Here is a 13,377-nt window from a genome sequence, read left to right on the forward strand (position 1 = left end):
TTTCCTTGTCATGCACATATTTCAGCAGGCTATTTCTCAAACAAACAAACAAACAAACAAAAAAAACCCCACAAGACACAAAAGCATCAATCAGGCAGGATGCACTCTGACACCAGAGCACAGTAGATGTTTTCTATAGGCTATGTATCTTGACTCACTAGCAGTAATATTAAATAAGAAATATTCAGGATTAGTTTTTGAAAAAGGGTAAGGAGACCCATGTAAATTCCCGATTATTATTAAGTCTTATTACTTAGAAAAACCCACGTTGACTTAATTAAACACCACCGAAGCGGGAAACGTGTTCTCATTTCCTTGCACAGTGCTTATTAGCGACACCGGAAGTGAGTGTAACCAAGCAACGCCCGTCGTTGCCGTGGTAACAGTGTTGCCCTCGGGGAAGTTTGTAGCTGCAGAGGTGAAGAGCTATTCTGTACGAGAAACGAATCTAGGCTATAACTTAGCTGTAGCAGTTGAATTCACATATTTATTTTAATCATTCATAAATAATACGAGTTTTCTTTTGTTTTGTTTTGTCAGGTGTGCTTTAACTGCCATCTTCAATAAACGTTAGCTAGATGGAGCAGGATTTGGCCGAGGGTAAAATCATCCGCTCTCATAAACAGAACACAAGCGAAAAATGGATGTTTCTCACCCCTATGGTAAATACCGTTTTTAATAATTTTACGGACGCTTTCCAAACACTACTTAAAGTGTCGATACACGGTTATGTCTGAGCATATTTGCCTGTGTCTTATTAGATAAACACTGTTCAATATTTCTGTAGATCAACAGCTGCAAGTTGCACCTCACGACTGTGAAATCTCTCGTGCCAGCGAGAGCACAAGCGATGGTGAGTCATTAAAAGAGCACACTGGAATAGTAATGGCTATGTAGTGCTTATAGTTTTCAAGGCGTTTAGAGGTTGGTCTCTTTATCTTTTTTCAGAGTGAATCTCAAGATCATGTAAAAGAAACATTTAACCACTCTGACCTAGGTAGGTTTGACCCACTTAACTCATTCAAGTACTCACCACCCAAGAGGATTTTGTGTGATTCAGCAGCATATTTGCATATATTAATTACTGGGCATGGCTGTGGTTCTCAAACTTTCTCTGGAGATGCCCTGCTTCAGAAGACAATAAAGGTCATCTGGCATGCTACAGTTTTAAAATAAATCATCAACAATAGTAAGTATCTATTTTGGATTATAGAGAAATAAAAGTCATCATAATAGTCTCAGGAAAAATCTGTTTTGTGCATTTTCCCTTCAGAGTCATATTAATTTAACCAAAGTTTACATCACACATTTCTCTGGTTGTCCACAGCCCACTTGCAGTGGCTTAAAGTCTAATCAGTGGGGCCTGCTCCGCAGTTTTAGAACCACTGACATGCAACTGCTGTGTAAAAATGTTTTCTTTGCACTTATTTACTATATTTTATCTTTCGTAGAAAACAGTTTACATGCAGGCATCCAGAAAAGAGTTGTACAGGAACTATTTGCAAGTGACAAATGTACATATAATCAAAAAGTGCTGCTCAGTGGAGCTGCCGTTTCAAATGCTGCATACAAAGCAAGACACACAGCAAGGAGACAAACCCAGTGTACGGGGGAAACTTTTGGCCATGCCTTAAAAAATGCAAAACCTGCAGGTACTATTCAATTAAAAAATGATAGAATTAAGATAACCTTTGCATGCACAGTTTTGTAGACATATTGTATGTTGTGCACTTTGCTTTTAAGTGTACCCTGATTTCAGTTTGTGATATCTATTTCAGGTGATTTTCCTGGATGTAATTACAGTGCTGTGCCTGGTTTTCTCTCCACTCAATTGCCTTTCACATCCAGTTTTCAACGAATTGACTTGGAAAGGTACCCTTTATCTGCCTATGTATTCTATATTGTCTGTAAAGTGTTGTAGTACAGAGTTGTAGTACATTGCTGTCTAGCTTAAAGTCACTGTAAGCTGGAACTATCTTTAACATGTCATATGTATCAGCTGTTCTTTGAATCTTTTACCTGCAAAGGCATTCATATTCTTCTGACATGCTTATGCCACTGAATTTTATTAACTCATTCTGACCTTCACAGTCATCATTTGCTGTAGGAACCATGAGACTAACTAAAATGGCAAAGGCTTAAGATTGCCACAAGGGAGCAGCAGAGTCTCTTTAAATAACTAACCAGTATCTCCAGATAAAATGGCAGTAATTCTGACTAAATATTCTACTGACAGACTGAGCAGAAATCACTTAGTTAATATGTATATTGAAAAACTGATCTAGTTATTTGAATCATTAACCTGAGCTGACAATATTTGTTTCATTAATTCTGTTACAAAAATGTATAGATTTTATTTAAAGTCTAAATCTTGTGATATGTTTTCCCCCCCAATACTTTAGACAATCTCTGGAGGAATGCCCACAGTTGGACTTTGTAAAAGAACTGCAGTTTCTCAACCTTCAGCACAATCTAATTACAAAGATCCAAAATTTGTCACATTTGCAGCAGCTGGTTTTACTGAATTTGCATGACAATCACATCAGTGACATGGCTGGCATTGAAGTTCTGAGGTCTCTCAAGATCCTCATACTGGGGAAGAACAGGTTAGTTGCCATGACAGGAAGTGTAAACAAACAAAGACAGCACAGATAGTACAATTATAGATATTATGAAGCTTATTTTTAGTATGATAAAAACATAATCGACTTTGACAATGTGCAGTTCAGTTGTGCTAATGCAAGATAACCACTTGAGTAGCTTTATTGTTCTTTTGTTAAACATCTCTAATAATATGGTCAATATGCAATGAAAGTTGCAGCATTTATTAATAGTTAAAAGGGGTTCAACAGTGCTGCCATGAAATGAAAATGTTGTTTACATTTAGCATTTAATACATTTGAATTAACTAGGTACGGCTACATGGTCAGCATCAGAAATGATTAAACCCAGTTCCATTTGAAAAGCAATCATCTTAGTGACATTTTTGTTTCAAAAGGTCAGCAGGTTCAGGATCAAAGTCACATCTTTTTGACATAAAGATCTTACAGGTGAACTCTGGCATTTCTTCCACTTTCTTTCAAACATGACATTTGTCTTTGCAAATCAGTATCTGAGGTCATAGTAACTGAACAGTAAGAAATTCCTCTACTTTATTTGTTGGCATTTTCAAAAGACCACAGCAAATTATTGTTCAGTGTTATATGATCTCCATCCACATGGAGAGCTCTGAACAATATATTACTGGATATTACCTGTACTGCTGCTGTTCCCTCAAAAACTGCAACCTTTTTAAATTTTCCTGTTGGTTTTTCATTAAGCCAGAATTAACATAATACGTGTTACGTAACTGTTGCCACTCTACAGACAAATTCTGTTTCATGTTGTGTTTTCCCATTATGTGTCACATTTTTCCTTGTACTTTGCAGAATTCATGAAATCTGCTGCCTGGACAGCTTGTCTAAACTGAATATGTTGGATTTGCATGACAATCAGGTGCTGTTCCTTTACCGTCATCCCTCCTACAGGACATGTATATTAAACAGTGTTAATTTAGTTGCCAGTGGTGTAAAGGCTGATCATGGTTGTAGGCTTCAAAGTTCAGTATGAGCGGATTGACTCTTCCATGTTCTAAACCATGTATTAGGAGCAGTTAATTCACTTTAATACTGAGGTTTGTTTTTAAAGCCAGAAATCTGGCTCGTTGTTTTGGGCACTTAACTTCAGCTTTTCACATAGTTCACAGCACTCTAAGAGAAGAAAGCACTGAAAACCATCAGAACCCACAAGCTGTTGTCTAATACCTACTCCCACATTAATTTCCTCAGTGGCCATCGCATAATTTATCGAACAGATGGAACTGTTTTTTTTATGTTTTCAGCACTGGGTAATGTTTTGAACTCTTGTAGATTATAGTGTTCCTAAATTGTCTCATTCTATTATTATCTATTATTATACTGTTTTGTTCCTTGAGAATAGAGCCTGCTTAATGATATTAAAAGCCTGAGAAATAAAATTATGTCAAATGAGAATTTTAACAACTAATGGAAAAGGAAGACAACATAGAAAGGCTTCCCTTGGTCAAATTAGTGTTTTGCCAGAATGCCGCCTACACGCCTCCTCAGAGAGCTACTCCAGAGCTCTGGTAAGACTTGCTCTCTTTCTGAGGTCGGTTGCTCTTTACACGAGCAAGCATTACAGTTGCCATTCAATGATTGTTAGTTTTACGTTATTTTTCCTGACAGAGATTTCTCTGTTGCCTCAACAGTGTTGACTTGTGCTTACTAACTACATCTATATGGTTAATTTTAGCAGTTTTTATAATCTTGCAGTTGAATTAATAATGAAACTTCTTTAGCTCTTTTGCTCTTATTTGTAATGCAAGCACATTATATTTAGGCTCGTACTCTGGCAGACACCTATTGTGAAGCAGATGATAAATCTATCATTCTCACAGGGCCAGTTTGTCTTTCAAACACTGAACTTAAAACCTTCTGTTTTGTGCAGCTCAATAACTGTTCAGTCATATTTTTAACACATTTTCCAAACTCACAAGAGATCTGACCACCCAAATGTATTCTGAATTGCTGCATAATGATAATTCAAGATTATGAAGTGGATGAATTATAGTTGTTGTTTAGTGACTTTTGGCCACAGAACACCAGCTGCTTGTCTTTTCCCCCCCCCTTTTGACCACAAGCTTTGCATCACTGTTATCCTTTCTTCCCCCCATCCTTGAGCTGGGAAGCTCACAAACATCTAAAACTCAGCCATTTTACCCATTTATTGCTGTACCAGCGAGAGGTTTCTTTTCCAGTTTGCTGAAGCTATTCAGAATGAGATATTCTCTCTGGGAGTCGGCCTTCAACCCACTCAGTCTCAGTGACCAAGTCTTGGGGTTACAATGTGAACTGAGATTGTTGAATAACCAATTCTTTACTTAGGCTGTGATGTTTTCCACTTGAACAGTTTGACTTAAATGTTCTCAAGAAATAGCTGAGAATGCCCTGTGGGGTCACTGAATTGAAAGACAAAAAATATCACTCTCTTAGAGAAGTTGGCTAAAGTCATGTAGAACTCTCGCTCCTACAAATGATGATGTTGATTAAGTTTGACTCTGTCTGCCATGTTTGGTTGGCACATCACTCTGGGATGAGGTGAAGTTTAGACAGGATTTCCCCACAAGAATATCCGTGACCAACGATACTTGTGACACATACTTATTTTTCCTATGTCATTTGAAATAAACATACCAAGTGTAGAAGAACAGGCCTTTACCTGTGAGACAGAAGCCTCTTGCCAAACTCCGGGTCCTGACCTTCTTCACTGGAAATCACCAAATTCATAGTCTGTAACTTAAGATTCTCATATATTTTAGAATGGGGCTATCCAAAATCTATTTCAGTGTGTACAGAGATACAGAGTTTATGAATTCATATCCATGTGTCTGTCCGTTGTAAAGGTTATGTCCTTTGATTTTAAAATGCGTGTTACAGAACAATTAGTTTTATCAATTCCCAAAGTGAGATATAGGTAAAAAGTCTACACTTGCCCCTTTGTTTAATGATTCTCAGCAACATTTATTATGGTGGCTCGATTGTTTAAATTGATGAACACTTACAGTGTGCAGACTGTATTTCGGGCCAAAATTCATAATCTATTTATTCCTATTTTAATGAACACCTATCTAAGCTCCCAAAACAAGATATAAATCAGATGCAATTTATGCTGTGGTGCTGACTAAGATCATACTGCAGTGTTTCTGCTTTATATTACTAAATAAATGTCTCTTTAGCTTTTACATTTATAAACACTGATATTTCAGACCATCTGAAAAGATATCCTAGACAAGAACTTTTTTAGTCTCATATTCAATATAGATTTTCAATCCATCTGTTCTGTTTACCATTTAAACAGCAGTTATGTTTGGATTTTGTGTTTTCACAGAATCGTCAACTCGTAAAGCATTGTCCGCCTTTTCTTAATGTTTATAGTGTGCACAGTAGGAATAGGCAAATACATCACCATCTTGATAACAGCCACTGGGAATTTGTGTGAAGTATTAAAAATGTCACTCTTACAGAGGTTTATAAATGTTTTTCTCCAAGCAGTGTGATGGAGAAGGTGGGGTAAGATTCCACCATTGACTGACTCTTAGTTATTTCTTTTGTTTTCATGATTTGGTTAGCCAGACAGCATGTGTGTCATTTTAGAGAAAGAAATTCAAATATACAATTCAAGTATGTTATACTCTGCTAATCCAGCCTTAATCTGTGCCTCACTGCATAGAATTGGGTAATATATGATATGATTGCTCTTTTACATGCATTTTAGTTTTGTTTTTAACTAATTTTGTCATACTGTGCTTTCCTTTAGATCTGCAGGATAGAAAATGTGTCTCATCTGAGTGAATTAAGAGTGTTGAACCTAGCAGGAAACAACATCTCCAAAATGGAAAACTTGCAGGGTCTTGACTCTTTGACTGAACTGAACCTAGGGCAGAACTGCATCTCTGTTGTGGTGAGGGAACTCTTTTCCAACTAATTATAGATTTTTGTATGTAAGTGTTTTGCATGCGTACTGTCCTTTTCCTTCATGTTAAAAAACAAAAAGCAAAAGCACTTCCTGCTTTTTGGCCTTTCTTTCTGTTCACTTATTCAGTTCCCTTATTTCCATCAGTTTGAAAGTACAAATACAAAAATGTTTGCACGCTTAGATCTTACATTGTGCATTGATTTAACTTAGCTATATCCGACTTGTAGACCCTAGTGTGATGCAGCACACAGCTATATCCCAACACTACAGCTACCCTGTGGTTCTTTGAAGTTCCTGCAGCTACCAATTATTTTTTTTCTTATTACTGTTCAGAAAATGTGCCTCTGAAGATGAAAGCAATAGCAATTGTACTTTATCTTTCATGTTCAAATTACCACTTGTGGACCAGGTCCCTTGGATGGTTACTGTTACCTTTGCTATGGATCAACATATCAGTTTTTACAGCCACAAAATAACAAAAATAAAAATAACATTAATGGAACCTTTGTGAGAAAGTGGTGGTGGAGTATATCACTGTTGGTGTTACCTAGGGAGACATAACTCATTACCCACAACCTCCCACCGACTTTCTGGCACGCTGAAAGAGAAACTGGATATTCTAAACACGGAAACTTACTCCCTTTGGTTTCTATAGTTTTAATCTGATAAACACAACAGTGCATGCCAAAACAGGCCCCTTCATTTGTATGCAAATCCCCTAAGCCCTTTCATGCTTTTTAAGATAGAAAATAAAAACGGATTTCAACATTTTGAATCAGTTGAAAGCCCTTCCCGTCACTCAGCCTGCCGTCTGCCTGCAATTTCTGATCACAAAACACTTCCAGTCCTAATTATCGGATGTTGTATTTTATTTGATACACAGGAGAGGAAAAATGCTACCCCTCAGCAGTTTCTTGGTCTCTGTCATTATTGCTGCTTGCTGCCAAGTGCTTATACCTTGTACAAACTAAATAACCACGTTCCAGGTGCTCAGGTTTTCTCTCTGTCATGAAAGGGAAAGCAGATAAAAAGTGAAATTCTTAACCTGAAAAAAACACTGACACTGTCTTTCTTTGAAAGCAACTCTTAAACTTGATTACTTTGCACCCAGTCATCCATCCTTCCTCTTAGGTGTTCCTTTCCATTATGAAATTCGCTGCATGTCACTAAGGGATCCATTTTATATTTTTGGCTGTGGGAATGATGATTTGTTTGAAAGAAAAGTGCAGTCAGCTTGAGCAGTGATAAAGCAGTCTAAGAAAAAAAGGCATGGCACTGGCAGACTGACTTTATGCATTAACAGAAGGGTTTGTCTGTGAGCCAAAAGACTACATAGAAAAATGTAGAAACTCTATATTGCTCTTTGGTAGTTTTACTGTAGAGTAATTAATTAGGTGAGTTTTATATATTGACACGGTTTATGGGAAAGGGGATTTTTGGATGTTCCTGAGTAAATAGCTTGAAGTGTTTCCCAAAACAGGTCAGTAAACAGTAACAGCAACTTAGTAATTTCTATGTTTTTCCAGTATGGCCTGGGAACATGGAAACTGTGTGTTATGTTATGTTGTTGCAGGGAGAAACTCTTAACTTCTACAATTTAAAAGCCAAGTGAGGACCACAAAATGTTTTGGCTGACATGTGAAGTGTCTCAAAGGTCATGCAAGAACAACACAGGAGTGTGCCACATGTCACAGCATCTGCAGTTATAATGCGCAGTCGCATAAAGCAGATGAAATCACATCTCAAGCCTGTGCTATTGAAGGAACTTCCACAAAACCCACCAGCTTACGGTCTTAGAAACCCTCCCAGCAGCCACATGTACCTGTGTTTACATGAGCAGCTTTCTTGCTCTTTTGTGGTGTGTTGGTATTGCATGCAGATGAGACAGCGGTGATGAGAGGTTTTTCTGTGTTTATTGAATAATGCCTCAGCCAGAGCTGAGTATGAGTGTGAAAATGAAGACACGCAAGCTGTCAGTAAAGAGAGGGTGGAGCTGGGATAAAGAGGTGAAGGCACGGGCACACAGATACATAAATACACACCCGCAGGCATACAGGCAAACAAGAATACACACACACACCGCTCTACCCAGCCTCATAAGAGATCCTGTAAGCTGATCTCTTATGAGACTTCCTAAAAAAGGACCACATTGGTGGGCGATTGTTATGCAGCTCATCAGCTCAGTGATGACATCATTCTGTCTGAGACAGGGCTGCTATATTTAGTTTCAGACAGCCAGGAGTGGCTACTAGTTCACTAGCATCCATACAAAAGCAGGCATAGACAGAGACTGTAAATGTGATTGATGGTTGAGTTGGTTGAGCACTGCATAGCATGACTTGCATTTGTCATAGAAGAAATAAATAAATAAACCCTGCCTACCTATCTATCTATCTATCTATCTATCTATCTATCTATCTATCTATCTATCTATCTATCTATCTATCTATCTATCTATCTATCTATCTATCTATCTATCTATCTATCTATCTATCTATCTATCTATCTATCTATCTATCTATCTATCTATCTATCTATCTATCTATCTATCTATCTATCTATCTATCTATCTATCTATCTATCTATCTATCTATCTATCTATCTATCTATCTATCTATCTATCTATCTATCTATCTATCTATCTATCTATCTATCTATCTATCTATCTATCTATCTATCTATCTATCTATCTATCTATCTATCTATCTATCTATCTATCTATCTATCTATCTATCTATCTATCTATCTATCTATCTATCTATCTATCTATCTATCTATCTATCTATCTATCTATCTATCTATCTATCTATCTATCTATCTATCTATCTATCTATCTATCTATCTATCTATCTATCTATCTATCTATCTATCTATCTATCTATCTATCTATCTATCTATCTATCTATCTATCTATCTATCTATCTATCTATCTATCTATCTATCTATCTATCTATCTATCTATCTATCTATCTATCTATCTATCTATCTATCTATCTATCTATCTATCTATCTATCTATCTATCTATCTATCTATCTATCTATCTATCTATCTATCTATCTATCTATCTATCTATCTATCTATCTATCTATCTATCTATCTATCTATCTATCTATCTATCTATCTATCTATCTATCTATCTATCTATCTATCTATCTATCTATCTATCTATCTAAGTTCTATTGAATTATCTCCTTTGAGCAATAGCTCTCGTATGTGTTGTTAGATGTTGCTGGCCCCATGATCGGAAAGTCAGGGGTTCAAATCCACTGAACGTCTACCCTGAGGTACCCCTATGCAAGGTGGATCCCACGGGGATCAATAATGTATAAATGATTATTTATTACATATACCGCACAGGACCCACCTTATGTGCCAATTAGAAATTTGAGTTTACAACCCTGATTTAGTGTTTACTAACTCCTTGTCTCACCACTATTTCATGCACGTATTTCTAATTCAACATTTTTGGTTATCATGACGCAGAAGTCTAGATAAGGAGGCATAGTGTAAACTAATGTAAATTAATGTGTTAAACAAGCTAAAACATCTTGCTAAAATCTCATGCAGAACTTAAAAATTATGTGTAGGTTGTTACTAGCTTAAAAAAGCCAAGTTGTAAATATTAAATGTTTCTTTTAACTGAGTTTTGATGTGTATAATTGTAGGGGAGGAACGGCACAGTGATGCAGTGGTTACCATTGTTAGCACTGTGTCTGTATGGATTTTCTCTCGGTACTCCAGCTTCCTACAGATGATCTTTGGCATTGGCCTTGTGAGTTTTGTGTTGGTCATGTGATGGACTGATGACCAATCTAAGGTTAACCCAGCCTATTGTCAGCAGGAAAAACCTCCTCCCCAGTTTTTTCTGTAGAAATCTTTCACAGTTATCAGTATCTCTAGCACTACTGCTGATGTTGCATAGCCTACTACTCTATCTGTAGTAAATATACTGTACTCAGCTTGTTGGTCTTATATGCAGTTGATAACGCAGTGTTGCATAACTGTGTTATATCTATATGCTTGTGTGGGAGGGAATTTTGTGGATTTCTAAATGACGAAACCTGGCTGCACTGTTCTTCTGCAGGGGTGCTAGCATGACCTGAACACCAGTCTAACCTCATAATAGAACAGAGCCTAGCAGGAAACTGAAGGAGGTTTGTGAGGCATTGGCTGCAGTGTGGGTGGATAGTGACGCAGCCCAGTCAGACTGCTGATGGGAGTGTCCTCTTTGCTTCCAGTATAGCCAACATTGTCCAGCGACACACATAAAGAAAGCCCAGACCTTGATACTAGAGAATGTGATTTACCCCATGCTGTCATCCAAATAGTTTACGTGATTATGACATTGCACTTGTCCCTGTGTGTCCAATTCAGCGTGCCAGCTGCCCAGCTGCTGCTTTTCCCCCACCCCCTCAGTAAATTGTGCATCGATTTTTGATGCTGAGCCTGCCTGATGGTAAAACTCTCCACATCCCTGTCAGTTTCCACTGAATTTTCTCCAGCTATTGCATGATGAGGTGCACTACCTTAGTAAGCTGCTCGTTTTATATCACTATGCTTTCCACTGAGCATTTCAAGTTAGCTTCCTGCAGCAGGGGATCTCTGCATTAGCGCAGCACATTCTCCACTCTCCCCTCCCCCCTTTCCTCCTCATATTCTATCTATTCTCGCTCTCTTCCTCTCTCTCTCTCTCTGTTGCCCCTCCTCTCCATGTGCAGACAAGGCAGCATGCTATATGTGTGTGTGTGTGTGTGTGTGTGTATGTGTGTGTGCATGCGCAGGGTGGATGGGGATGCTGCATGCTGGAGCTGAGAGCTGCAAGGTGACTGAGGGAATGGAGAGGGATACAGAGCCTTGACGACAGTGACGATGCAGTGCCCTCTTCCTGAGCACCTTCTCATCTTCACATCCCTCCATCTCTCTGTCTTCCCTCTCCCTCTTTCTCTTTATAGACTGAGGTGGACCGCCTGCCCTTGTTGCAGCGCCTCTTTCTCAGCTGCAACAACATCACCAGGTAAGAGCTTGTACCGCTTAACTCCCTCCTCCCCGCAGGATAGAAATAGGGATGGTGGCCGGACAGTGCCACGTCCCCTCCCATGGCTTTGGGCAGAGAATACACACCCACAGCCAGACACACTCACAGATTTGCTGTAGTGGGCAATTTCTGCAACCTAGAAAATAACAAATCCTCGATGTGCTCTTTATTGTTAGTATTTAATCATCTGTTACCTAAGAAATGGGTGTGAGAATGTTTAAAGTTATTTGGGCAACAAAGAAGCAGGTTGTGAGAAGATAATTATTGATGACAGATTTGGAGGTTGGATGAATTAATGGAAAATATACCTAGGTAAGGGCATGTAGGATGAATGAGAGGTATGATTTTTTTTGTCTTAGTGCTAACTGTCAGACAGCTTTACACACTTTTTTCCAGTATCTGTCCTCCTTTCTTTTCTTTTCTTCTTCATTTCTGAGCCCAGCTCATAGAATAAACTTAACACAGCATCATCTTGGCACTAAATGAGGCCATTTGCTTTATTTTTGCCTAGTGGAGGATAATTTCTGTGGGATCATTGGCTCCCTTGACCATAGTCACCTTGTGCTCTGATAGATCTGAGCTGACAGTCCAAACCAGCTTTGCTTTTCTTGTGTCTCTATGCTTCACACATTGTGAGAATCATGACATAGTCGCAAGGAATAAAATCCTATATTCTTAAACTTCTGATTTTACAGTGACATCTAGTTCCAGATATAATATCTGAATAAAAATATAAGTAAATTTTGATTATGCGAAACATATATGTATCATTTATCCTGCTCCATGATAGGGTATTTTAATGTATCGTCTTTAATGTACTCATGTAGTGGCAGTATAGAAGGCTGGTTAGCGTGTGTGCACCTTTTTGAACTCTTTAGTGCTGATAGGAGAACAGCTGTGCTCTGTTGCTAGGTAAAGAGACAGAGCACACTCATCACCTTGATGGAGTCAGTTTACTCAGTTCAGGATCTTGGATCAAACATCTCTCATGAAATAATATTAAGACTGAAATATTCATTTGAGCTTACATTGATATTGATTTTTAAAACAAAACAAAACAAAACAAAACAAAACAAAACAAAACAAGACACCCTATGAAAATAGGATCAAAGCAGAACTAATAATTACCAATAAGTCATTGAAGAATATGTGCAGGGTAGTGCTAGTATAGATAAAGCCTGAAGCTACAGTTTTCATTCACACCGCACTCTGTACTCACATCTTAAAAAATAGTTTTGATATTCACTTTTTATTGGACCATTAGTAGCAATCAGAAACTGGTGGATGGTGCAAGAATTAGAAGTTCTGTTTTTGTAAAGGTTTTGGTCTTCATCATTAATGTTATTATTATTCCTTATTATGAATACACCAATTAGGCAGAATGTGTTAGATGCACTCAAGCACCTCTTTATTATGTTTATTATCTCTTTTATATTTTTATGGTAGGAATTAATATTCCGTAACAGAAAGGGTCTAAGCTACTGCAAGTGTTTGAGATTGGAAGACCCCTGGTATCTCCAGCATGGTGTTTAGCATTTAGTTAAACCTCTGGCTAGGAACAGGCACAGTGTACTAGGACTTTGAGTGGTTCCAGGCAAATGATTCATCAAGGTTATTATCATAAATTAGCAATGATAGAATATCCCCTGCTGTGCATGGCGTGACTTTGCTTTTTCATGTTTCCTTTTGCCATAGGGTGATATCAACAGTGTAGCAGATTTGTCTCTCTTCATTGCCCCCTGAGTAATGTCAGGCTGCCAGAGTGCCTGCTGAATTACCAGCTTAACATGGCATGTGTTAGCCCGGC

The 13,377-nt window shown here is 38.0% G+C and overlaps 1 protein-coding gene across 2 annotated transcripts in view; it reads left to right on the forward strand.

Annotated features, from left to right (window-relative positions):
• The first annotated feature begins 356 nt into the window (after nucleotides 1–356).
• The window catches only part of lrrc49 (leucine rich repeat containing 49), a 35,256-nt gene continuing 22,235 nt past the window's right edge, over nucleotides 357–13,377 (forward strand). The window contains exons 1-10 of one of the 2 annotated variants that reach the window (XM_085445229.1): nucleotides 357–418; nucleotides 541–662; nucleotides 788–853; nucleotides 949–997; nucleotides 1,452–1,652; nucleotides 1,779–1,872; nucleotides 2,403–2,606; nucleotides 3,429–3,495; nucleotides 6,376–6,519; nucleotides 11,488–11,549. In XM_085445229.1, coding sequence (XP_085301355.1) covers nucleotides 579–662; nucleotides 788–853; nucleotides 949–997; nucleotides 1,452–1,652; nucleotides 1,779–1,872; nucleotides 2,403–2,606; nucleotides 3,429–3,495; nucleotides 6,376–6,519; nucleotides 11,488–11,549 — 971 coding nt within the window. In that variant the 5' untranslated portion in view covers nucleotides 357–418; nucleotides 541–578. Of the gene's footprint in view, nucleotides 434–540; nucleotides 663–787; nucleotides 854–948; nucleotides 998–1,451; nucleotides 1,653–1,778; nucleotides 1,873–2,402; nucleotides 2,607–3,428; nucleotides 3,496–6,375; nucleotides 6,520–11,487; nucleotides 11,550–13,377 lie in introns of both variants that reach the window. The other variant, XM_085445149.1, reaches the window with a different exon arrangement.

The sequence above is a fragment of the Copadichromis virginalis genome, linkage group LG1, assembly GCF_057382275.1.
Source record: "Copadichromis virginalis isolate Kocher_CV1m ecotype Utaka linkage group LG1, C_Virginalis_male_GT1.1, whole genome shotgun sequence".
In the NCBI taxonomy this organism is placed as follows: domain Eukaryota; kingdom Metazoa; phylum Chordata; class Actinopteri; order Cichliformes; family Cichlidae; genus Copadichromis; species Copadichromis virginalis.